The sequence below is a fragment of the Cygnus atratus genome, chromosome 19 (genome assembly GCF_013377495.2).
Source record: "Cygnus atratus isolate AKBS03 ecotype Queensland, Australia chromosome 19, CAtr_DNAZoo_HiC_assembly, whole genome shotgun sequence".
Lineage (NCBI taxonomy): Eukaryota > Metazoa > Chordata > Aves > Anseriformes > Anatidae > Cygnus > Cygnus atratus.
The window spans coordinates 11,800,682-11,823,281 of NC_066380.1; the positions used below are offsets into that span (position 1 = coordinate 11,800,682).

At 61.3% G+C, this 22,600-nt stretch overlaps 2 protein-coding genes across 4 annotated transcripts in view; both read left to right on the top strand.

The window, feature by feature from the left end:
- Positions 1–9,915, top strand: part of NPDC1 (neural proliferation, differentiation and control 1) — a 32,223-nt gene extending 22,308 nt beyond the window's left edge. For all 3 annotated transcript variants that reach the window (XM_050714497.1, XM_035571166.2, XM_050714496.1), the window contains exons 3-9: positions 5,231–5,338; positions 5,656–5,832; positions 5,991–6,057; positions 6,558–6,642; positions 6,792–6,871; positions 7,117–7,213; positions 8,011–9,915. In XM_050714497.1, coding sequence (XP_050570454.1) covers positions 5,231–5,338; positions 5,656–5,832; positions 5,991–6,057; positions 6,558–6,642; positions 6,792–6,871; positions 7,117–7,213; positions 8,011–8,088 — 692 coding nt within the window. In that variant the 3' untranslated portion in view covers positions 8,089–9,915. The remainder of the gene's footprint in view (positions 1–5,230; positions 5,339–5,655; positions 5,833–5,990; positions 6,058–6,557; positions 6,643–6,791; positions 6,872–7,116; positions 7,214–8,010) is intronic.
- Positions 9,916–14,350: 4,435 nt separating this feature from the next.
- On the top strand, positions 14,351–20,222 carry LOC118260716 (POU domain, class 5, transcription factor 3). The gene is made up of 5 exons (XM_035571152.1): positions 14,351–14,866; positions 17,256–17,367; positions 17,697–17,827; positions 18,489–18,653; positions 18,937–20,222. The coding sequence occupies exons 1-5, from the start codon at positions 14,351–14,353 to the stop codon at positions 19,186–19,188; spliced, it is 1,176 nt and encodes a 391-aa protein (XP_035427045.1). The 3' UTR covers positions 19,189–20,222.
- The last annotated feature ends 2,378 nt before the right edge of the window (positions 20,223–22,600 follow it).

Consider the following 22,600-nt stretch of genomic DNA (forward strand, 5'->3'; position numbering starts at 1 on the left):
CTTCCTGCGTGCAGACATGCGGGGGGCAGTCCTTCCTACTTCCTGCATCAACCTCCTGGTAGAACGGTCACCCCTTAAATTAGAGGGAAGAAAAGCGAAGCGAAGCGGCCCTGGCTCTGCGCTGCCTTTTGGCTGTCAGTCCGGGGGGATGGACTGTGCTGAAACAGAAGTGATTGTGAGAAGAGGAGGTGCTGGGATGAGGTCTGGGCTCGGTGCTCAGCAGCAAGCAGGGGCCCGACAGACAGATAGGTGTTCCACACATAGGCTCTGCTTCCAGGGGCGCCGAATGGCTCTCCTAGAGGGCTGAGGTTTGTTCTATGAAGTCTTGGGAATGAATTTCCCTCTGGGAAGGGCTGCACATGCGCCTACATCTCCATAGCAACCCTGCTCTGTGCCAGCATTGGTAGGGAGATGTGGGGCTGCAGCAGCATCCGCTCCTTGGGGGTAGACCCGTAGGTGCCTCTGCTGCCCTTGCTGCCAGCGTTGTTGCAGCTGCAGCTTCAAGCAGCACCACCAGCTTCTGGCTCCCACTTCAGCCCCTTGCTGCAGGCCAGCCTGGCATTGCAGCAAAGGTGTGGAAGAAAACGATTACCCTCCCAAATCCTCTTTTTTAGCGTTCAGGGGACCAGCAGAATCCTGAAGCACCTTTTGCAGAGTGGGTGGCAGGGAGGCACCAATTCTTCTGTGGCTGCTTTTGCATCCTGGGCACTGACCCCGCAGCTCCGTCTGGCAGCAAGCAGCAGCTCCCAGCTCCTGGCTGCCTCTCTCAGTACAACCAGGAGATTCTGCAAGGATGCAGAGGAGCTGTGATATCTGCATTGTGGAGGGGAAGATACAATGCCAGCTTGGAAGCAGGGTGGTTGCCACGTCTCAAGGATGCCTAAACCTTTAAAAGGGCTGCCCACGCAGTGTGGGCAGCCCCTTTAAAGGGTTAGGCATCCTTGAGACACTTGTGACTGCCAGTGACGCTGATCCTGGGATCCCAGCTGCTGCGGTGCTCGCTGCGGCACCGTTCCCATGATTGGCTGCAGCTCCTGGCAGGAGTGTGGGCAGGAGCCAGGGCTCCTCTCCCTGGCGCACCCACTCACGCACACAGGCAGCCAGGCCGGCACCGAGAGCAGCAAAGCTGTGTGCGCTGCTGGCTTGGCTTTTCAGGGCAAGACGCGCTGCTTTGGGTCTCAAGCGGATGATGCATGTGAGCCGCGTGTTCCTCCCGTTGGTGACGGCGTGCATGGGCGTCCTGGTGTACCCAGCGCAGCACCAGCACAGAGGTGAGATGGGGTGCACTGGACTCTCTGTGGAGCATCCTGCAGCAGACTGCCTGCTCCTCACTGGCGTTCCCTGCTCCAATGTCACCTCGGGGTTGTAATGGGGTCTGAGCCCCCAGATGATTGCCAGCGCGCTGTGGGAAGAGCAGGGCTGAATCCACGTGCCGTTTGAACACGCTGCAGTGGGTTTGTGTTGAGGGTTGCAAGACGTGGCTTGTACTGTCAGGTCCCTGCTGCCGCGTGCTGCTGCTCAACCCCACCGGCACAGAGCCTGCAGCAGGGCAGGGTCTGGCAGAGATGGGGCTGAGCCCCGCCAGGCTGGGGGAGGCGCTTTGGGAAGAGGGGAAGGGGGGGTCCAGCCCCACTTGCTGCACTGCCCTGCACTTGGGAAGGCATCTGCTTTCCTGGAGCAAGATGGTGTGAATAAGTGGATTTGTAACAATTTTACGACTTCCCGTGGAGGCTGGGATGTTTACACTGTCAATGCCAGGTTTCCTCCTCCTGGAGCAGAAGCCTGCACATGTCCCTTCTTGCTCTTTACTGTACCCAGACCCTACACGGTGAGACCCCTGCATGCTGCAGAGTCATGCGCAGGAGACCACGGGCAGGAGCGCCCCAGGCTGGGGTTGTCACCACTGCGTGCCAGCCTGGCCGGGCCTGCGTGCAGGCAGGTGCTGGCAGCCCCCATCAGAGGGCACCCGCACCCCGTGCAAGCCCAGAGCTTGCCTGGTGTGCACCCTGAGCCTGGGTGCCCGCTGCGTGTCTGCTGCCTGCCCAGCGCACCCACTCTGCTTCAGTGGGGGGAACTCAAGGTATCGGCTCGCAGGACAGCCTGCGCACGTGGCAAGCATCTCCTTGGAATGACAGCAACGTGGTGGCGTACCTGGCTGCCCTCCCCTGTGGGTGCTACTTGCAGCTGCTGGCACAGGTGCTGGGGACAGCTGCGGCCGTGCTTCTCTCTGATGGGCCCCCATGCAGCTCCCTGGCCTCTCTGTTTCCACCCCTGGGCTTCAGCAAGGCTCAGTCCTCAGTTTCAGCAACCTCTCTACCAGAGACTGCCCTGCATCCCAGCCCCCCGAGCTCCCACACACAGGGCAGCCCCCAGGTTTGCCTTCACCCTCATACAGGGTTGTCCCAAATTGTGGTGCAGGGCCACTGCATGGCACCAGCTGTGGGCAGGGCTGAAGGTGGGGTCTCTGAAGCCCTACATGGCGCCTCCCCAAAGCTGCCAGTGCAGCAGGGCAGATCTACATCTCCATCACCTGGGGAGCAGCTGCTGGTCTGGGGCTTCACTGCAGCAGTCCTACTGCTCTCAGTGCCTAGTGGGATCCTTCGTCAGTGCCATGCTGCTGCATGCCGTGCCCTGTAAATGCTGCAGACTGGCAGACATGGTTATCACTGGGGAAAATCTCTGCTGCTATTAAAATTAAATGCTTTTAAAATTTAATGGCCCAAAATGAAAAGGTCTGTATTCATTTCAAACCAAGTGAAATAGGGGTATGGGGATTTTTAGCAGCTGAAAGGGAACTTAGAAATAATACTGGTTAATGCAGGTGAGTCACCTGACCTGGAATCTCCTAGCAAAGCTGAATATGAGCAAATGGCAAATCTGCTTTAATGATTTTCGTGCTGCTTTAAACATTGGAGAGGCTTTGAGCACTGTATCCCAGAGCACCTCAGGAGCTGCTTTCATCCCTTTCTGTATGGTTCTTCCAGCATTTTGTTGTTTTTTTCTTTTTAGCATCTGCCCAAGGCAAAGGGTGTCACAGCACAACTATGGCATGGGCCGCACACCCCGATACCGGAGGCACAAATAACAGCCCAGATTCCCCAGGCCTGAAGGTGACCACAGGTCTGCATAGGCATGGCTGTTCCCTGGAGTCCCTTGGCACAGCTGATGTTGGAATGGAAACAGTCCTCGTCCTAAATGTGGCAGAGAGCCCACGCAGGGCTGTCCCTGCTGGGCACAGGGCTGCCCCCATGGTATGCAGGGGCTGTCCTGCTCGGCCCCTTCCTGGCAGGGAAGCCTGGCCACATGTCAGCACCTTGGCACTGCAATGCTAACCTCTTCAGCTTGGCACCGGTGGCACGGACCCAAACCTCATGCTGTTGCCTTCACAGCTTGCGCTACTTTGCAAAATGCCTTGGCAGTGGAAATCTGGGTGTACGAGCCAGGCAAAATGGGCACGTGCAATGCTCCAGCTGCAGCATCCCTTGATGGGGACAGGGACTGGGCGCTGGGCTAGGAGCTTCCTGGGGAGCTGGGGTGGAGGCATGCAGGGGGAATCAGTGGCTCTTCATACTCATTTTGGAGCCTCCTGCGTGCATGTTTAAAGGAGGTGCTGAGATACCTGGCCAAGCACATGGTCCCAGAAAGCAACCAAAGTGAGGTTCCCAGTATGACGGCAAGTGCTGGCACGGGCAGGATGAGGGCTTTGCCTCCCTTGGCTGGGCACAGGTTAAATGGGTCATGTTAGTGTGGAGACACAACCTCCCTGTTCTGAGGTGCACCAGCCCTGGCCATGGTTTCCTTTCCTGTGGGTTAAGGTTGTCTGACCCTCGGTGTCTCTGTTTAAAACTGATTTTTGGCTTGGGCAGACAGACAGCAGCTCTGAGTCACAGGGGTAGGCGGGGGCGGCGGAGGGGCCTTTGTGACTGGCTGGGAGGGAATCAGTGTTTATTTCCAAACAGTCAAAGCGATGACAAATTCCAGAGGAGCTGTAATTGTTATAACCTTGAATTATCCGGGAAGCAAACTGCCTGCACCACATCGCCTTTGTATGTCTTGGTTTACCCTCCAGGGCTTCCCACCGGGGACAGCCTGAATGCAGCAATTGAGAGGCAGAGCCAGCGGGAGCAGGGACATCTTCTAGCTTTGAAGTTGAGTTTAATCCTGTTAAAAGCCATATGCGTGAGCATACGTTCTGCCTGGCGCTGCGAGCATGGGGCGGTGGTTCCCCTCCTGCTCTGCCAGTCTGTGTTATCACCCTGCAGGTGGGCACCCCCAGGCTGGCAGGGACCTGCCTGAGCCCCATGCTGCAGGGGGCACTGCTCATGGCTCGGGTCCTCGCCAGGTCAGGTTAACATAGCTGGGGGCTGCCCCACCACGAAATCCCCACCAAGGCCTTGGGGATACCTAGTGGTCCCCGCTGCACAGGGCGTGGGGCTGGGGGAGGAACTGGCCACTACCCCGTTGCTCGTGGGGCTGGAGGAGCCTGTGGCAGTCAGGGAGCAGAGCACAACGCTTGCCCAGGCAGGGGCTGAGTGACCTGTGAGCCCCATGGAGGTGGAGAGGAGCTCAGCCCTATGCAACACAAAGCCGCAGCAGCAGGGGTCGCCATGCACGGTCCCAGCCTCCCCCAGCCACTAGCCCCCTGGGTGACTCCAAGACCCCTGACGTGTACAGGAAAGTTTGGGACTGAGGCCAGCATTCAGGTGTGTCTTCACTGGCCTTGAAATGGCAGTTCTGGGCCTGCAGCAGTTCTGAGATTTGCCCCTGTCAGAGCTGTCCCTCACACTCCACAGCAGAGGAACAGCCTCCAGGTGCCTCTCGCAGCATGGCTTGTGTCCCTGTGCTCTGCGCTGTGAGGCAGCCCCGGGGACACATGGTAGCTCCTGAGCAGCACATGCTGGCAGCTGACTGCTCCTGCGGGACTTCACAGGGACCAGGGCTCCTACATGAAGGTGGTTGTGGCTGTGGTTGGTTGCTCCCTGACTTGCAGCCTCCAGAGTTTGTGGCATGAAAACTTTACAAAGAGTGGTTAGGAGCTTTCTCAGCTTTGGAACCATCAGTGTGCCAGAGGGCTACATTGGATTGGGGCTGGACTCTAAATAGCAATGAGCCCCTTCTCAGGCAGATGCTCGATGTGGCCTCTGGGCTGGGCTCTCACCCCACGTAACAGGAGTGACTCCATGGCTGTTGTCCCAGGGCATCCGTTTCACACACGTCTCTCTTGGTGTAGGGAGGACGTCTGTTCCCAGCTTAGAGGAAGAAATTGATTTTCTGGCAGACGTGATGGCCAGGCAGGACGCTACTCGCCCCCACGCACTACAGGATGGCAAGCCCAGGAGTAAGTGCTACTTCCAGTCGGTAAAGTCCTGCTCAGGCCTCTCCTGGGGAGCTGATGGGGCAGGAAATCACATCCAAGGCTCCTGCCAGTCCCTGGCTGGCCGGGACAAAATAACAGTGCCAGCCTGGGGCCGCCAGGCACTGTGCAGCCCTGCTCTTGGAGGAGGCTGCTGTCCCTCCCTATGCAGGGATGTCCCCTGCTTGCCCAGTTCCTGGCCCTGAGTGACTTGGGCCAGGCCTTCCCTAGTTGCATCCCTCCCAGGCGTGCAGCTGGGCACCAGGCATACTGCTCTGCTCACACCCAGCTTTGTCCCATAGCCACCCCAGCCACCACTGGGAGACAGCGAGTGCCCAGCAGGTTGAGAGAGGAGCTTCTGCGGACGGGCCCTGCTGGCAGCAAGGCAGCTGCCACCCTCTCCACCTCTACCAGCACTGCAGCAACGAAGTATCCTGTGGAGGCATCCCGCATCCCTTCGAATGACGACGTGGTGCTCGGTAAGGCCCACAGGACAGACGTGGGAGGTCTCACGCCCTCACAGGGCGAAACACAGGGGAAACACAGGCTGGCAGTGGCCAGGCTGGCTCTGCACTGCTCTGGGCACTGCAGGGTGGGCACTGCACAGCTGGGGCTCACCCCAGCATCCCCTCCACAGGGCTGATCGTGGTGTGCACAGTGGCTGGGATCTCTGCTCTGATCGTGGCTGCAGTCTGCTGGTGCAGGTAAGCACAAACCTGCTGGTGCGGGTAGGTCCTTGTGTCCTTGTTCCTGGGGAGCTTGTTCCCCCTGTTCTCCAAGGTGTGGGGAAGGCTTGGAGTAAAGGTAACAGCTGTCCTTGCTGGCCCCACTGCAGACATGCCACTGCCCATCTCCACCAGTGTCTGTGCTGGAGGGCAGTGGTGGGACACCCCCATGCCAGGCATAGACCATGGCTCCTGAGAGCGCTGGCATATGCTGTGAGCATTGCTTTGGTACTGGGTGCTGACTCCCCTGGCATGTTGGTGGCTCATCTCCAGCTCCCTGTGTACCCATGGCCTGCAGGATGGAGGTGGCTGTGACCAGGTCCCCACACAGTGGCAGGGCCAGCTGGCCTAAATGTGCAGCTGGTCACGGGTACCATCACAGAGAACAGGGGTCTGTGTGGGAGGGCTGGGGCCCCCAGGAGGACCACTGGCTTCCCTCTGGAGTCGCTCCTGACACTGCTGTCCTCTCCCGTCGGCAGGCTGCAGAAGGAGGTCAGGCTGGCGCAGAAAGCAGACTACTCAGCAGAGAGAATGGCCAGCCCTCTCCCCTATGACAAGATCTCGGTAAGGTGCCCACCTTTCTCCCTGCGGGGATTTTGGTGCTTGGGCCAGGCATATGTCCCCCCACGTGGCAGGGGACCCCCCAGGTGGCTGCTGTGGGCCCGGGGCTCTCCAGAGCCCTGCCCTCACAGCTGCCATCGCTCTCTCTGCAGCCTGGGGACAAGACGCTGGCTCAGAGTGCCCAGATGTACCACTACCAGCACCAAAAGCAGCAGATGCTCTCCATGGAGAAGTAAGCAACCTTTACCTGGAAACAGAAAGCTGTAGCAGCTCCAGAGCTGCCGCAGCCATGCCACAGGCTGAGGATCCCAATAGCTTGTGATGAGAACATGTGGTCCCTGCAGGACCCCCCAGGCCCTGGCCCTGGCCCCCAGCAGCAGCTGTCTGGCACACACTGGGTGGCATGTCTCATTACCTAGGGTCCCACTGATCACCCCTTTGGGCTTCACCCCCCCTCTCTGCAACCTCTCTCCACAGGCATAAAGAGGAGCCCAAGGTGCCAGACTCAGCATCATCCGATGAGGAGAACGAGGATGGAGACTTCACTGTGTATGAGTGCCCTGGGCTGGCTCCGGTAAGGTGGGCACGGGATGGCTGGGGCGCCTGTGAGCTCTGCAGGGTGCGCTGGGGGGACCCTGTGCCTGTGGGGTGGGCTCTGTCAGAAGCCCAGGATGTGTGGCTCATCACAAAGAGCCTTTTAAACTTGTCCTTCATCAGCCCCTGCGATGGTCCAGTCCCTCTGCCTTCTCCCTGTCTCCCAGTCAGCTCCCAACAGGCCAGCGGACTCCAACGGGCAGGAACAGGGCTCCCCAAGAAGGGGCTGGGACTGGGAAGCGGGGACAGCCTGCTGCACTGGGATGTGGGCACGCCAAGGGGTGGCTCGTCCTGTTGGCTTGTGACCTCTCAAACCCAGAGGGGACATTTCTGACCCTGCAGCTCGAAGCGGACCCTGGGGAAGGGCAGCTTCTAACAGCCCTGGGTACAAAGAGCACAAAGAGGCCCCGAAGGAGCCTTTCACATGGTAATGGCTGCGGAGCCCGGCCATCAGGGCCCAGATTAAGGGTCATCATTACATCTTTACAGGCCCATTAAGGGGCAGTTGATGGTAGTCTGGGCAATGAACCCCATTCCTGCCAGCCAGGTTGCTGGACATCGTGGTACGGGTTTCTGGGCCCACAGCCCAGCACCTCACCCCACTGCTGTTCTGGGGTGGCCAGAGGGTCCCAGCTGGGGGGCCGTGGCCTCCCGCCCTCGGGTGCTGCTGGGCTGTGCCCTGGGGCTGGGGTCCAGGCCCGGCCCCGTGGGATGGGGAGGCTCAGCCCCACAGCAGGGCCCTGACCTTCTGCTTTTCCCCTCCATCCCACTCTGCAGACTGGAGAAATGGAAGTGAGGAACCCGCTGTTTGACGACTCGTCCCTACACCCCCCAAACCCCAAGTTGCACCAGTAACACCCCCCCTCCCCACACCCAAGCTCGCTATGGACTGCGTGCAGAACGGCACGGCCCAGGTGCGGCCCGCGCCACAGGGCACCCATGCTGGGCCGAGGGGCGTGGGCCCCTCTGCCAGACTGTTCGACACCTGCCCAATAAACACCCACTAACAGCTATGGGAGGGGGGGTCGCCCCCATTTCCAGCGTCCTTGTCCTCTTTGCCGATGTGATCGCGTCCCTGCCATCTGTTCGCTGCTCCAGCTCCGGGGAACGCACCAGCCCTGCAGGGCGCCCCAAGGGCGATCAGTGCCAGTGACCCCGGGGCCATGGCGCTGCCTCTGTGTTGTGCTTTGAGGAGGGCTAAGGGCTGTTTCCCAATGCAGCTGGGGACGATCGGAGAGGGGTTTGGGGAGCAGGCTTAGGGCTGACAGTGTTGAAGATGCCTGGACAGCCCAGAGGAGTGGGTGCTGCCAGCCAGCTGCGGCTGGGGCCAAACTGCTGAGAACCCCTCCGGGAGGGACTGAAACTTTCCTAGGAGTTGATGGCATCTCTGGGAGCTTCACCGCTGACTGGCACCAGGACCTGCTCAGTCCCCTCCTCCCCAGCCATGTTAGCAAAAGGCAGGAGCAGGAGGGAGCTCAGGCGGGTTGCAAGCATTGCTCCCCACGATGCTCCTTCAGCCGCCACAGAGGCCACACTGTGCGGTGCCTGGCCAGGAGGAGGGGGTCTGCCTGGGTCCCTGGGCCAGCACTGTCCCCTCTTTGGGGCTGGTCCTCAGAGGCCCTGGGATGCAGGCAGTCCTGGTGCCACTGCACACACACACACACACACACACACAAGGTGACAGGGCCTGAAGGACCCCATGCCCAGGCTGTGCCCATTGGAGACTGAGGATTCCCTAGAGGCCCTTGCTCCTTGCTGGGACCTCACCCCAGGCATTAGTGCAGTGAACAATCAGAAAGGGTTAAGTATTTTGGTTTTAAGCCTGTGTAGCTGTGGAGGAGGAAGGAGAGAGAAGGGCATGAGCGCAGGGGGCCAAGAGCAGTAGGCAAGTCACAGTGTCTTTGCTGCACTGCTTCACCAAGCCACACAGAGCCTTTGGAGTGAGAGCAGCGGGGTGAGCATAGCCATGCCCAGTGCAGAGCAGGAGCAGCCAAAATGCTCCCTCCACATGACAGCATTTCCCCTGGCCCCTGCCCTTGTCCAAACCCACACCCTTGCCCAGTGGAGCCCATGCCCTTAGCAGCATCCGCACATATCCTGGCCCATTGCTCTCTCCAGGCATCCCATCATGGCAGGGGACAGTCTCCTCCAGTCCATCTTAGGGTCCAGAGCCCCATCTGAACCCTCTGCCCATGTCTATATGTCTGGGTGGAGCATGCAGGAGAGGGTGAGTTGTGCTCTTGCCAGTCACTGCAAGCACATCCTTGCTCAGAGCCTGATGCTCCGAGTCCCAGAGTGTCCCTGCTGCACTGGCCACAAGCCCTCCAGCATAGGGCCTGGGATGAGTTTGTAGATGTTTTCATGCCCAGCCCCTGGTGTGGACCATCATAGCCACAGATGACCTGCTGCACAAGGGGAGCCCACTGCAGGTGCAGGAGCTGTTGCCAGCGCAGGCCCCCCCAGCAGGTATGGCATGGCGGAGACAGTGGTGTGGCCCTGTGTTAGCATGGTGGAGGTGCAGGGTTGTCTCCCCACAGGGCTCAATGGCAGCAGTCATCACTGCACAGATCCTTTTCTCTTTGCCGTGCTGTTACACGCGGGTTGCTGCCCCTCTCCCCAAGACCATTGTTGTATGGATTGTAGTTATTTTAAAAGGAAATTTTATTAAACAACCATGTTTGAGACTGATGTGAGTGTGTGCTGTGGGGCTAGGTGTTTTGCGCCCTGCTGCAACTTTGCTCTGTTGCAGCTGCTTGGATGTGGGTCCTGTGCTGGGACCCTTGTGTGTGTGGGGGGGTCTCCTCTGGGGAGCAGGGGGTGCCAGGGGCAGGGAGGGGAGCTGCCATTCCCATCCCAAAACCTTCCCAAGAGAGAGCAAGAGACTGCCTGCCCTCCTGCTCCAACAGCAGAACTCTCCGGGAGCCAACTCTCTGGGCCATGCCCAGGGGTTTTCCTAGACCCAACAAGAACCATTTTACTTTCTTGCTTCTCAGATGTATGTGTTTGCCAGAACATCCACTCCATTGGGGCAGATTTCCCTGGAGAGGTGTTGAGTGGGAGCCCCCAGCTGTGTCTGCCTGCACCCAGCCCTAAATCACCCAGGGCAAACCCTCCCACCCTGATAATCTCTCACCCCCCAGGGCTGGGCCCTTCGCACCTCGGTGGGGCTGGCAGATAAGGGCTATCGGTGCTCCCTCCCACCAGCCATTGTGTAGCAGTAGGAGCTCCTCTCCCAGCCCTTTGATCACGCCAGCCCCCTCACACTGATAGAATCTCGTCTCCTCCGGGTTTCGGTGCTGCAGGGTCGGGTGCTATTGTGCAGCCCTGGGCGGGTCACTCCCTGACTCATCACTGAGCCTCCTGGGTACTGTCAGGGTGCTTTGCTCGTGCCTGCTCATGGCTGTCCTGGCCACCCCATGGCTGGGGACCTGGCCAGCATTACCCCCATCCTGACGCCATGCCAGGCTCCCCAAACTTGCTGGGCCCCCAGCCAGGTCTCAGCCTGGCGTGTTTGACCTATGCACACTGTATGGGGGACACCGGGGTCTCCAGTTGCACTCAGGGCCATCATTTGCACTGCCCTGCTCACCAAGCCCCACCAGGGCTCACCCCTGGGAAAACGCAGCCCTTGCATGATCACCCCCTCCACGGTCCCCAGATTCATCTTTCCTTTGCTCTCAGAGCCCAACAGCCTCTCAGAGCACACACAGTTTTGGGGGGAGTCTTAGCTTTGAGTAGGAGCCTGCTGCTCCTCCTGTAGCCCATTACAATGGGAAGAACCCCTTACTCAGGGCCCCATAGTAGCAGGAGCCCCATGTTCCCCAGGAAGTCATGCCTCTGCTGCATGACTGGGCACAGAGGATTCATTTGTCCTGGGACAACACTTCCATGATGCAGACATCCCAGGAAAGACCAGGGCCAGGTACAGGGTCTGTGCTCAGTCCCTGTCTGCCTGTGCTTCCATTTCCCCGCCTGTAAAAAGGCAGAGAGGAAGGGCTGGCAGGTTTGGGTACTGCAGTGACGTGGGCGATACCCAAATTATACCCCAGGCTCTGTACTGCAGGGTCCCCTTTGATGAAGGCACAGCTCTGGACCAAACCATCCTCCAGGACTTCCATCTCAGCTGGGTTGGTAAGCACCAAGCCTCCTGCCTGTCCTCCTGGGGTCAGCGAGACTGAAGCAGCCTGAAGAGCCCAGGGAGTAGAGGCTCCTGCTGAGCAGAAGCAGCAGGGCGGGCACACAAGGGCAGAGCTGCTGCACAGCTCAGCTCAGGAAGGTCCCAGCCCACTAACACTTATCCTGGCAGCCTGAGAACCCACCACCCGCATGTGAGGCTGCAGCCTCTCCCCAGCTGTGCCTCCTAGGTTGCTACCACTGTGGGACAAATGCTTCTCCTCAGTCACAATTCCCTTCCCAAAGGCACAAGCCACAGACTCCCCATCACTGCGAGCCCTCTCCTGCCTGGCCCTGCATGCCTGGCCCTGGCACCTCTTCTGGTGCAGCCAAGCAAACTGCAGTGGCATGGAGGAGCTGTGCTTCCCCCCCCCCAATGATTCTGGAGTGTAGATGGTGACGTTTGGGTCCAGCTGTGCCCCATCCCCACCAGTGCAGGGCTGCAGTCTACCATATGACTCTGCCTTGGTTGCACTAAGCATGAAACTGCAGCATCCAGCACAGAACTGACAGCTGTGTTGTGGATTGACGGTGAATAAAACATCATCTTTGATCACATACTCTCTTAATATCTTCTGTCTCCAAACCAGTGCAAACCGGTGCCAAACCAGCACACCCAACAAAGGAAAGAGACAAATGTTTCTGCATTTCTGTTGCCCCAGCTTGCTACTGTCCTACTGAGCTGGGGAGGACATGCACAGCTTTCCAGTAAGCTTTTTCTAGTGGGATCCCAGTCATCTCTGGCTGATCACAGAGCTTGGCCTGCCAGGATGAGCTGCAACCCAAGCCTGGGGACAGAGCAGGAGGATCTGCCCTGAAAGGGCGAAGAGATGCTGAGCTCCAGCCACTGGCACACAATGACCCCCACCTTACGCAGCCCCAGAGATCACCCTATTGAAATGTACAGGGGACACTGAGAAACCCCACTGACTCGCTCCACATCCCCCAGCTAAAACCATCACCGCCACAATGGGCCCTGCTCCTACAAAGGGCCAGTTCAAAGTCAACGTCTCCCTTCCCCTCCGCCTGTATATGAAAGGGAGCAGGAATGTGTTTGAGGCCTTGGCGGGCAGCAGGCTTGGGCTGCTTCCTGGGGGGATGGAGAGAAAGAGCAGGTTGGCAGGAGGAGGGGGCCCGGCCCAGGAACAATAAATCAAAGGGAAGGGGAGTTACTGCCCAGCCGAGGCATCTTCTGAAACCCTGGGGCCGCAGCTGGAGTCCGGAGGAGCCAGGGCTGATGGCAGCGATTGGAGTCCCGCAGCGAGACTTCCGCAGCCCTGCCTGCGGGACCCGCCGGGCGGACGGCCCCGGCCCGGCTGAAACACGCACCTGCAGCCGTGACTGGGGCAGCGGTGAGACAGCAGGGCACTGGTGGGAAGGATTCTCACCCGTTGTTTCTCACCCCAGGCAGGTCCTGCAGACACGGGACTCATTCAGGATTGCCCATGTCCCCACTAGCTTTTCGCATCCTTCAAGTTTTCCCCGGTCATTTTCCTTGCCTGCTGTCCCCTCCTAGAACTGCAGGATCGGGTCAGGAAATCCACCTCACTTTGTCATTTTTTCGCTTATATGAAAACCATCACAAGGGGGTGGTTCCAGTTCCACTCCCCCCATGCGGCAGGGCCCTGTGCTGGGCTATGGGCTGCCACTGGCGCTGCGGGTGCCAGCCCTGGGCACCTACCCCTGCTCAGCCACCATTCACAGAAAACAGCAGCAAAAACCAGCAGCAAGCCGCCTTCATCTCCAGCCTGCCAGAAGCACCGCCGCAGCACACAGTGACGGGGAGGGTGCTCCTCAAGCCTATCTCCTTGGCGTATCTCAAGTGTGAGACTGCAGAGGCTAAACAACAGCTCCCGGTAATCCGGGTTAATAAACAGGGAAAGGTGCTGGATCAGGCTGCCCCTGCCCTAGCTCCGTCTCCAGGTCAGCAGGTACCAGGCCTCCCTGGCCCTGCCTGGCCCCAGGAGCTGCCATGGGGCAGGCGCATCCCAGCTTGAGCCTGGCCATGAGGAGTAGCTGGCTGTAAGGAGCATCCTGGGAAGCTCCTGCCAGGGAGGAGGGAGTGAAGGGGGAAATGTCTCGACCTGGGCCCCGACAGCTCCATTGCGAGGAGGCAGTGTGAAAGGAAAGCCCTTGAGATAGAGAAAATATCAAGCACGTCCATTGTGGAGTAGATTAGCCCGATAGCGAAGGCTGCAATTAGCCCAAGAGGCACACCCAGAGCTCTGGGGCCTCTAGCCTGCCTCCGCCGCACAGCCTTCCACTGCCCAGCGAGGGAGGGCAGAGCCGCACCGCGGTGTCAGGGAGCTGGGAACGCCCAGCCTTGCCCAGGGAGTGCTGCCGCTTCGATCCTGTTTCCCACTGCAAGGCAGAGGTGGAGGGGACGGACGAGTGGTGCACGAAGGCACCAGTGTCCTGGCGGCTGCCCGTCCCCAAGGCCTCAGTCTTGCCCCGGCCTCCGCTCCCACCACTGCGGCTGTCCCCGTCCCCAAAGCAGCCCCCTCCGGAGCCACCCCTGCCCCTGACGAGCCCCCGGCGAGGAGCCGCTGAGGGCGCGGCCCTGCCCGCGGGGCCGGGGTCGTCGCCGTCCCCCTTCGCGGGCGCCCCGATGGCCGCGAGCAGGGGCGGCGAGCACGTGGGGGCCCCCCCGGCCCCCTCCGCCCGCGGGGCCGTCCGGCCGGGCCGCTGCCCCCTCCTCAAGGCTCAAGGGGATCAAGTTCACGCCCGACCCACCGGCGGTGGGGCCGCGCCGCGGGGGCCAATGGGGCGGGGGCCCATTTCCATACGGTCCGGCCCGGCCCGGCCCGGCCCCGCCGCCTTCAGTGGCCCCGGCGGCGCCGCAGCATGGAGGCACCGGCCGACGGCCCGCGCCCGGCCTGAGCGCGGCGGCCGGGCCGAGCCGAAGCCCCGTCGGCGCCGCATGGAGCCCTAGGCCGCGGCCACCATGTTCAGCCCGGACGGGGGGCTGCCGGCCGCCCCCTTCGGCCTCCTGCCCGACGGCGGCCCGCCTTTCCCGCGCGGCGCCTACGACGGCGCGGCCGCGCAGCAGCTCTTCTTCCCTTTCGCCGCCGAGCCCGACGGCGGCCGCGACGCCGCGGCGGCCCGCGCCTGGCTGCCCCCGGCCGCGGGGCCGCCCGCTAAGGCGGAGGCGCGCCCGGGCCGGCCCTGCCGCCAGGGCTCCCCCGAGGCCCGCGCCGCGCCGCCCGCCGCGCCCTGCTGCGGCCCCGCCTGGGCCGCCCCGCCGTGGGCCGGCCCCGCGCCCCCCGCCGCCGCCGCCGCCGCCGCCGCCGCGCCCTTCCCCAGCGCTGCCGCCGCCGCCCCGTTCCCCGCCGGTCCCGGCCACGGGCTCTGCCCCGGCGCCCTGCAGCCGGGCTCCGGCGGCCTCGCCAGCCTGGGCAGCAGCGGCAGCTCCAGCGGCGCCGCCAGCGAGGGCGGACACTCCAGCGACAGCGGCGACGAGGTGAGACCCCGCTCCCTTCCCCGGCGCGCCCCGGGCCCGCCGCCCGGCCGGGCCCCTCCGCTGCCCCCCGACGGCTGCCCCGCCCGCCGCCCCGGCCCCGCCGCGTGCTCGGCGCGCTCCGCGTCCTCGTCGACGGTCGCCGGCCTCGGCACGGGCGACTCGGCCTCCCGACTTGGCAGCTGTCGACGGGACGGCCGCCGGCGGGGGCGGGCCAGGAGCGCGTTAGCGGAGCGGGACGCGGGTGAGTCGTCCTCGGGACCCCGAGCCGGGACCGGGCCCCGCCGTCCCCGTGTCCCGCTGGGGGCGAGCGGCTCCTGCCGGCCCCGGCGGGCGGGGACGTTGGGAACGCTGCGCAGCCGTCGGGCCCCCGCGGCTCCGACTGCCGGCAGCGCCTTCTCGTCCCGGCGTCGCAGCTCCCTCTGTCCTAGGGGGCCTGCGCAAAGTGCAGCTTTGCGGCACAAAACCACCTTTGAGGTTCCTTAACGTTCCGAGGAAACGCCTGTAGAGACAGGCTCTGCGTAGCCGTGCGGAGCGGCTGCGGAGATCGGCCCGAGGTCGGGACGGGACGGCAGCAAACCCGTTCTCGGCTCGGGGCTCCGGGGTGGGAACCCCTTGACCCGCCCTGTGCCTGGCCACCCCTCCCCTCAGCGCGGCCGTGACTCCTGTAGGGTCGGGGAGGCGCTGATGAGAACGGGGACTTCCAGGCTGGCACCCAGCCGGGCCGGGGGGCATTTCCCTGCCCGCGGAGCCAGCCCCGTCCCTTCTCCCCCAGCACAGAGACCGGGGGCAGCCACGCGGGGCTGCACGGGTGCCTCACCCCGACGGGCGGCCGAGGGAAGGGCTCAGCCTCTGGGGAGGTGCTTTAGAGCAACCGGGACGCTTTCGCGGCCCCGCGGGCAGCGCCCTGCCGCGCCCAGCGCCCCTCAAGCCCCCGCTGGAGGAGAGGGGGCTCCGCTCGGTTGGGAGCCCGGGGCGGCACAGCGGGGTCGGGCCCGGGGCTCTGCGCTGCCCCGCTCAGCTCCCGGTCGCCGCGGCCGCCTCCGACCCTCGCGGCCGGGGAGGGAGCGCGCGGTTGCCCCACGCCGCGCCCCGCGGGGCTGCGCCCACGCGCGACACCCCCGGGCGGGCACCGGGACGAGAGCGGCCCCGCTGGCTGCCCCCGGTGAGGGCAGGCGCCTTCATTCGGCAGCGTGACTGGCAGCCGTATTGGGGGATTTCGGCTTTAAATCATTTCAGGGCATGTTGTAAAAGCATCCCTCCCAGCAAACGCTCTCCGGGGTTAGCAGCAAGGATGATGTGGTTGATTTGAAAGCTTTTCCGAGCTTTTTGTTTTCTGTTGTGGGTTTCTTGTTTTTGCACAGAGTTGCTGCTGTGTAAGTGGCAAAGTAAGGTTGGAGCTCCCACGCCCGCCGAGCCCAGCCTGTGGGGCACCGGTGTGTGTGTGTTACACAGCCGGGCGCCAAGCTCTCCTGCCCGCCCTGCAGTTCACGTCCTGCCGTGCTGTGCCGAGGCAGAAGGAACAGTTCTCTCCTAAGAGGGTCGGGGTGCCCCGTGGTAGGGATGCTCTGGGCTCCTTGTTGCCGATGTACTTGAGCAATTAAAAGCTGAGACTGGCCGGCAGGAGGTATGCCTGTAAAATATGAAAAATGCGGCAAACGTGACAATTTGTGAAAAGATTGCAAAATGCCCACTACAGCAGTTCAAGACTGTACTGCAGGGAGGAAGTGAAGCACTTGGGTAAGCAGCTTTCCAGAAGTGAAGTCTGGCTGTTGCAAAAATGTGCTTGAAACCCAGTCAAATCATACGTTCTTTCAAAATTCACTTTATCTGAGTCATTTCTTCTTCACTGGGCTCAGCGAGGAGAGGTGCTGGTGCCTGCCCTGCACCCCAGGGGACATGCTGTGGGGTGCGTGGTAGATGAATGATGCTGGGGACATCACCAAAGCCGCCTATGGGTCTGTGGTGCCCCTGGTCAGGCTGTGAGGGTGTGAGCCCAGGCAGAAGGGACGTGCTCCCCACACCTCAGGGCAGAGCTCCCCACACCTCGGGGCTCTGGTGCTCCACGTCCTGCATTCTGTCCCAGAAAAGGGCCAGAGGTTTCTCCATGTGCTCCTGTGTGGAGTTAGGTGTGTGTGGGGGGGCACTAGGGGTCCAGAGCCCAGTGGAGTCCATTGTTTGGGGGTTGGGGAAAATCCTTTCTGCCACTACCCCATCACCCCAAGGTGGCAACAGCAGGTGTGCATCAGTGCTACCAAGGGATCTCCACCCCTCCTCGTCCCTATCCCAGGCCCGTACTGCCCCCCCCCCCCCGGCCGATGGGACTCTGCTCTTTGCAGTCCCAGCCCAGGTGGGTGCAAGTTTTCCCTCTGAGTTTGCTTTTCCCTGCCAGGATGCACCAACCTCAGAAGAGCTGGAGCAGTTTGCCAAGGACCTTAAACACAAGCGCATAATGCTGGGTTTCACACAGGCTGACGTGGGGCTGGCTCTGGGCACTCTCTATGGTAAGCTTTTCTCCACATCTCTCCCCATACCTGGGGGCAAAAAGGGCAACATGGGGATGGGGCACCTGGGCAAAAGAGATTTTTGCTACATAATGACCCGCAGAAGCGGTGGCCAGCACCAGCCTGCATTTGCTAAAGCTGCTGTTAGCACCAATGAACTGGTTTACAATAGCTGTTTCTGAAGAGTTTCTGAGTGCTTTAAGTCCCTGCTGAACCAGCAGGGAAAATGCCCTTCCTGGTGCCTGGTCCCTGAGGAGCCCTGGGGGGCTGCTGGGGGTGGCAGCTGCCCTCGGGGAGCTGTGCATAACAGCGCCTGCCTCCCCGTGCAGGGAAGATGTTCAGCCAGACGACCATCTGCCGCTTCGAAGCGCTCCAGCTCAGCTTCAAGAACATGTGCAAGCTGAAGCCGTTGCTACAGCGTTGGCTCAACGAAGCAGAGAACACGGACAACATGCAGGAGGTACAGGGCTGGGCAGGGCAGGGTGTCTGGTTTACGTGCTGACAAATGAGCTGCAGCCTCTCCTGCCCTGCACGCATGCTTTTTGGGAGAGGAAGGGAGGAGCAGGCTCCCCTTGCCATGGCAGTGGCTCACTGCCTTTCTCACAGCCATGGGTTTGGTCCCGAGGGAGGGGGGTACCCAGTCCACTGCTGATCTGCTAAGTAGCACCCTTCAGCCAGGCAGGTGGGAGCCCAAATTCCCCCCATGTGCAGCATGTGACAGCAGGGGCAGCTCTCATCTCGGAGCAGCTGGCTACTGCTGGAGTCTGGGACGAGCTGGAGATGCATCTTGCTGCTCCCTGAGGGCAGGCTGGAGGGATGGGATGTAATGCAGAAAGACGTGTCCATCTCCCCTGCCCATGCAGGTGGGGAATCAGCGGTAGGATGCTGGGAATGACCCCAGTTGCAGTGGGGTGAAGCTCAGCAGCGAAGTCTGAGTTTTTACTGCGTCTCTCTGCACTGCTGATCAGAAAGAGGCTGTGCTGGCAGACGGTCACAGGGACAAAGCCTGCCGTCCCTCCCAGACCTCTGCAGCCAGCTGTGTGTGTGTGTCCGGAGGCTGGGGGGACATTGCCAGCCTTGGGCCACCCTGTGACCAAGTGTGTGGTCTCTCTCACTTCCAGATGTGCAATGCAGAGCAAGTGCTGGCCCAAGCCCGGAAGAGAAAACGCAGGACCAGCATCGAGACCAATGTGAAGGGAACGCTGGAGAGCTTCTTCCGCAAATGTGTGAAGCCCAGTCCCCAGGAGATCTCCCAGATCGCTGAAGACCTGAACCTGGACAAAGATGTAGGTTTGGCAGGGTTTGGAGGGTGGGGGGCAGGGGTTCCAAACAGCTGCAGTTCCTGAGCATCCACATCAGGCCAGTTTTGATACTGGAAGAAGGTGTGGGAGGGTGGCTGGAGCTGGTTGCCACCATCTGCCCCTCCGTGCTGAGCCCCAGGAGGAGCCGTGCAGGGGGTCAGGCGCTTCAGGGCCGTGGAGGTGCCACCAGCAGAAGGGTCTTGTTGCCACACTGTCCCTGGGCTTGCAGAGCACCACTCATCCTTGCCCTGTCTCCCCTCCCTCACAGGTTGTCCGGGTCTGGTTCTGCAACCGGCGTCAGAAAGGCAAGCGGCTGCTGCTGCCCTTTGGCAATGAGACGGAGGGGGTGGTGTACGACATGAACCAGTCCCTGGTGCCCCCTGGCCTGCCCATCCCGGTGACGTCCCAGGGCTATAGCTTAGCGCCATCCCCTCCGGTCTACATGCCACCCTTCCACAAGGCCGAGATGTTCCCTCAAGCTCTGCAGCCTGGGCTCTCCATGAACAACAGCAGCCACTGAACCAGGGCAGGCAGAAGCGCGCCCCGACTGCAGCCTGTCCGTCCAGGGGCAGCGTCCTCCCCTTGCCCTGACAAGGCACGGGCATGGCTCCAGCCCTGCTCCCAGGGCTTGTCTGGGCAGTGGCTGCGCTATTTTACAGCTTTTGGGGCCTGAGGGGCTGAGGAAGGGCCGGGAGCCAAGCGTGGGGATGGTGCCCGCTCTCTACAGTTGCTCCCAGCCCTTCCCAGTTACGTGAGTTCGCTGGTCCCAGCAGCCCCCCTGCATGGGGTCAGCACCCTCCTGCCTTTCAGGGGTGTGGGGGAGAGCTCCCTCACTGTTACCTGCCAAAGCCATGCGTGCCTGGGGGCTGGGTGGAGCCGCCTGTGCCTGGCCCCTGCCGAGCTGCTCCTGTGAGAACCAGAAAAAAAGCATTTCTAATTTTTTTAGGGGTGGGGGGAGTTTTTTTTTTTTTTAATGGTTTTGGCTGTATTTCTAGTTTTTAAAAAGCAAAATTCTTTGTAGTGATCACTAGTTTCCCAGATGCCTCCTCCCTGTTATATAGAGCAGGGCTGGGGCATTGCACACGGGGAGGGGGTGGTTCCCTGGTGGGCTCTGCCCACTGCTCCGGGTGGCTGGGGTGAGCCCAGGGCTATTGCGTGATGCTGCGGGGGGAGCCCTCAGCAGCCCCAGCCTCCAGCCGTGCTTGTCCTGGCAGCGCAGGAGGGTCACCCTGTTGCCTGCCCCCTGTGGCAGGGCAGGGTGGTGGGGCAGGGCCTCCCCTCCCAGCATCACCCCGGAGCCTCTGGGCCTTCTTCACTCTCTAGCCATTGTCTCAGCCCCTAGCTGGGCTGCCCTGGGGCTATTCTGCAGGGGTCCCAGCCCAGGGCCCACAGTGGGGCTGATGCCATCCTGTCCATGCTGCTAGCACCCCGTGCCTTTGAGCCTGCTGTAGTTGATGATGATTTTTTTTTCCTTAATCATATTCCCTCTGGCAGTGAAATAAATCTCAGTTCTTTGGGGCATGAGAGCTAGTCAGCTCTTTCCTTGCCTCCCTTACGTCCTGTGCCTGCTTGGGTCCTGCTGTGGTCACTGTCTGCAGACCACAACGGTGTCAGTCTGGGTCTGGCTGCACATGGGGGGCATGGGGGGGGCTGTGCTGCTCCAGCAGCTGGACGGTGCACCCACGTGGGGCTGAGCTCCCTGCTGTGCCCAAGGCTTGAGCAGGCAGAGGGGTTACACTGAGCTCGGTTGTGAGAGTTGGTGCTGCCACAATCTAAAAGACCCGGCTTGTCGCTGCCTGCAGCGGCTGGAGGTACAGCAAGCTGGCGCCCACACTGCAGCCGGGAGCGCTGCTGAACGGCATGATCTTAAATTGCAGCTGAGCCACTGCTTCGTGCTGCTGGAGGTAACTCAGGTCAGTGGGTGCTGGCCCGTGAGCTGCTCTGGATCCAGCTCTTAACCAAGGGGCCTGGCGGCTTGTGGAGCAATGTGTCCAGCTCCAGGAACTGGGTGGCAGGTCGGTGGGGGCACACAGCCCATTTCCTTTCCTGTCTGCAAAAGCAGATGTGTTCAGGAGTGTGCACAGGGGTCACCTCCCACCCTTATGGGGCTGCTATTTTTTTCCATAGCTACTTTTTGGAAAAGCAAAAGCCCAAAGGAGTCTCGGGTGAAGGGTCCCTCCAGGGTCCACGAACAGGGAAGGGCTTGCTGGGGTGTGCTGCTTCACCACTGCCTGCAAGAGCAATATGAAAGTCCTGGGCAAGGCGCATCCTGGACAGCCTCAGCACTGCCAGGTGGCCGTGCTGGTGGCCAAGAAGCCCCACGGCACTGGGGCCAGCCGGGAGCAAGGCTGTGCAGGGTGATGCCAGCAGGAGGTGCATGGGGACTGCCAAATGGGAGAAGCAGGGCACTTCCAGGGTGTGACAACTCGCTGCTCAGCACCCTTGGCTGTGCAGCCTAGTTTGCTGCAGCCATCAGTCTGCACCCTAGGGGTTGTTCTCCCCGAGCACAAGCAATGAAGTGACCAGATCTGTATTGAAACCAACTCTGAAAAGCCCCTTTTTTAGCTCGGCTGCCAGTTAATGATGGTTTTGCTTTTGCTTTTCAGGGCTGGTCTGCACCCTCATTCTCGTGGGCTGTGCAGGAGCTGGCTGCTGCTCTCAGAGCACCTTGGGATCCTGCAAAGGGCAGAGGTGGAAACGCATGCAGGACCCCATTGCCTTCACCCCTGTGTCCCCACTTGTTCCCTAGTACCTGGATGCCCAGGGCTCCTTGCCCACAGCCTCATTTAGCAGCAGGACTCAAATCCTGGGGCTCGCAGCTAGGCACAGCGCCTGCTGCAAACTGCTGTGGCCAGAGGTGCCCTTGGCTCTTGCCTGGCACGCGGGGGGGGGGGCTGGGGGTGATGGAGGCTGGCAGTCTGTGATGCATTAGACCATAGGTTTGCCTACAGAGGTGCCATTTCTGCGTGGGAAGGCTGTCACATTGCTTAGGTTTGACTCTGCAAGTTTCAACCATCTGATTTTCTGCTGCAGTTTGCACAGCCAGGTAGGGTCCCCTTGGGGAGCAGGCTGTGGGACCCCCAGATCTCACGGGACCCCCAGATCCTGCAGCCCCTCATGGCTGTGCATGATGACAGAGAAGTGATGCAGCCAGCCGAGGCTTGTTGGGGCCGCGCTGCCATGGAGGCGAGGGCAGCACTGACAGGGGTGTGACATGTTCCTGCTCAGTTTTCAGTTGATCCAGAAGACAAAAAGAAACCACGCTGCAGAAATGAGAAGGTTGTGGCATGTCCTGTCAAACTGCCACATGAGGCAGGTCTGGACCAGGCTGACGCTGGGGGTGGGTGTGGGGGATGTTCACAAAGCGCACACCGCAAGCAGGATTGTCCCCTCTCCTGTGGGTTATCGCCCGTGCGACCAGGTCCAGTGGGCGGCCGGCAGCTTGCTGGGTGCTGCTGGGCAGGGTGGTGAGGCTCAGGCTGTGTAGTCTTGGGGGCTGCAGTGAGGGAAACTGGGCAAAATGTGTGATAAAATGAGTCACCGGTACTGGGGAGGTAAACGACTTGAGGAGACGCATGGTGAGGTGTGGGTCTGCATGCAGAGTGAGGCAGGGATGGAGCAGTCACATTCCTCCCCAGTTCTGCTGCCTCACCCCGATGTCCGCTGCCAGTCCCAGATGGGTGCTTCCCCATGGAGTGCCTGGGGGCTGCCCATGCCCAGGGTGCAGGGTACCCACAGAGCAGGATGCCCTTTGCATGGTCAGGGGTGCGTGGCGCAGGGTGTAGGTGGTGCAGAGTGCCCACAGGGCAAGGTGCTTTCAGTGCAGGGTACTCACAGTGCAGGGTGTGTGTGCTGCAGGGTGCCCACAGTGCAGGCTGCTCGCCGTGCAGCGCTCACAGAGGGGGGTGCGCACAGCACAGAGGGGGATGCTC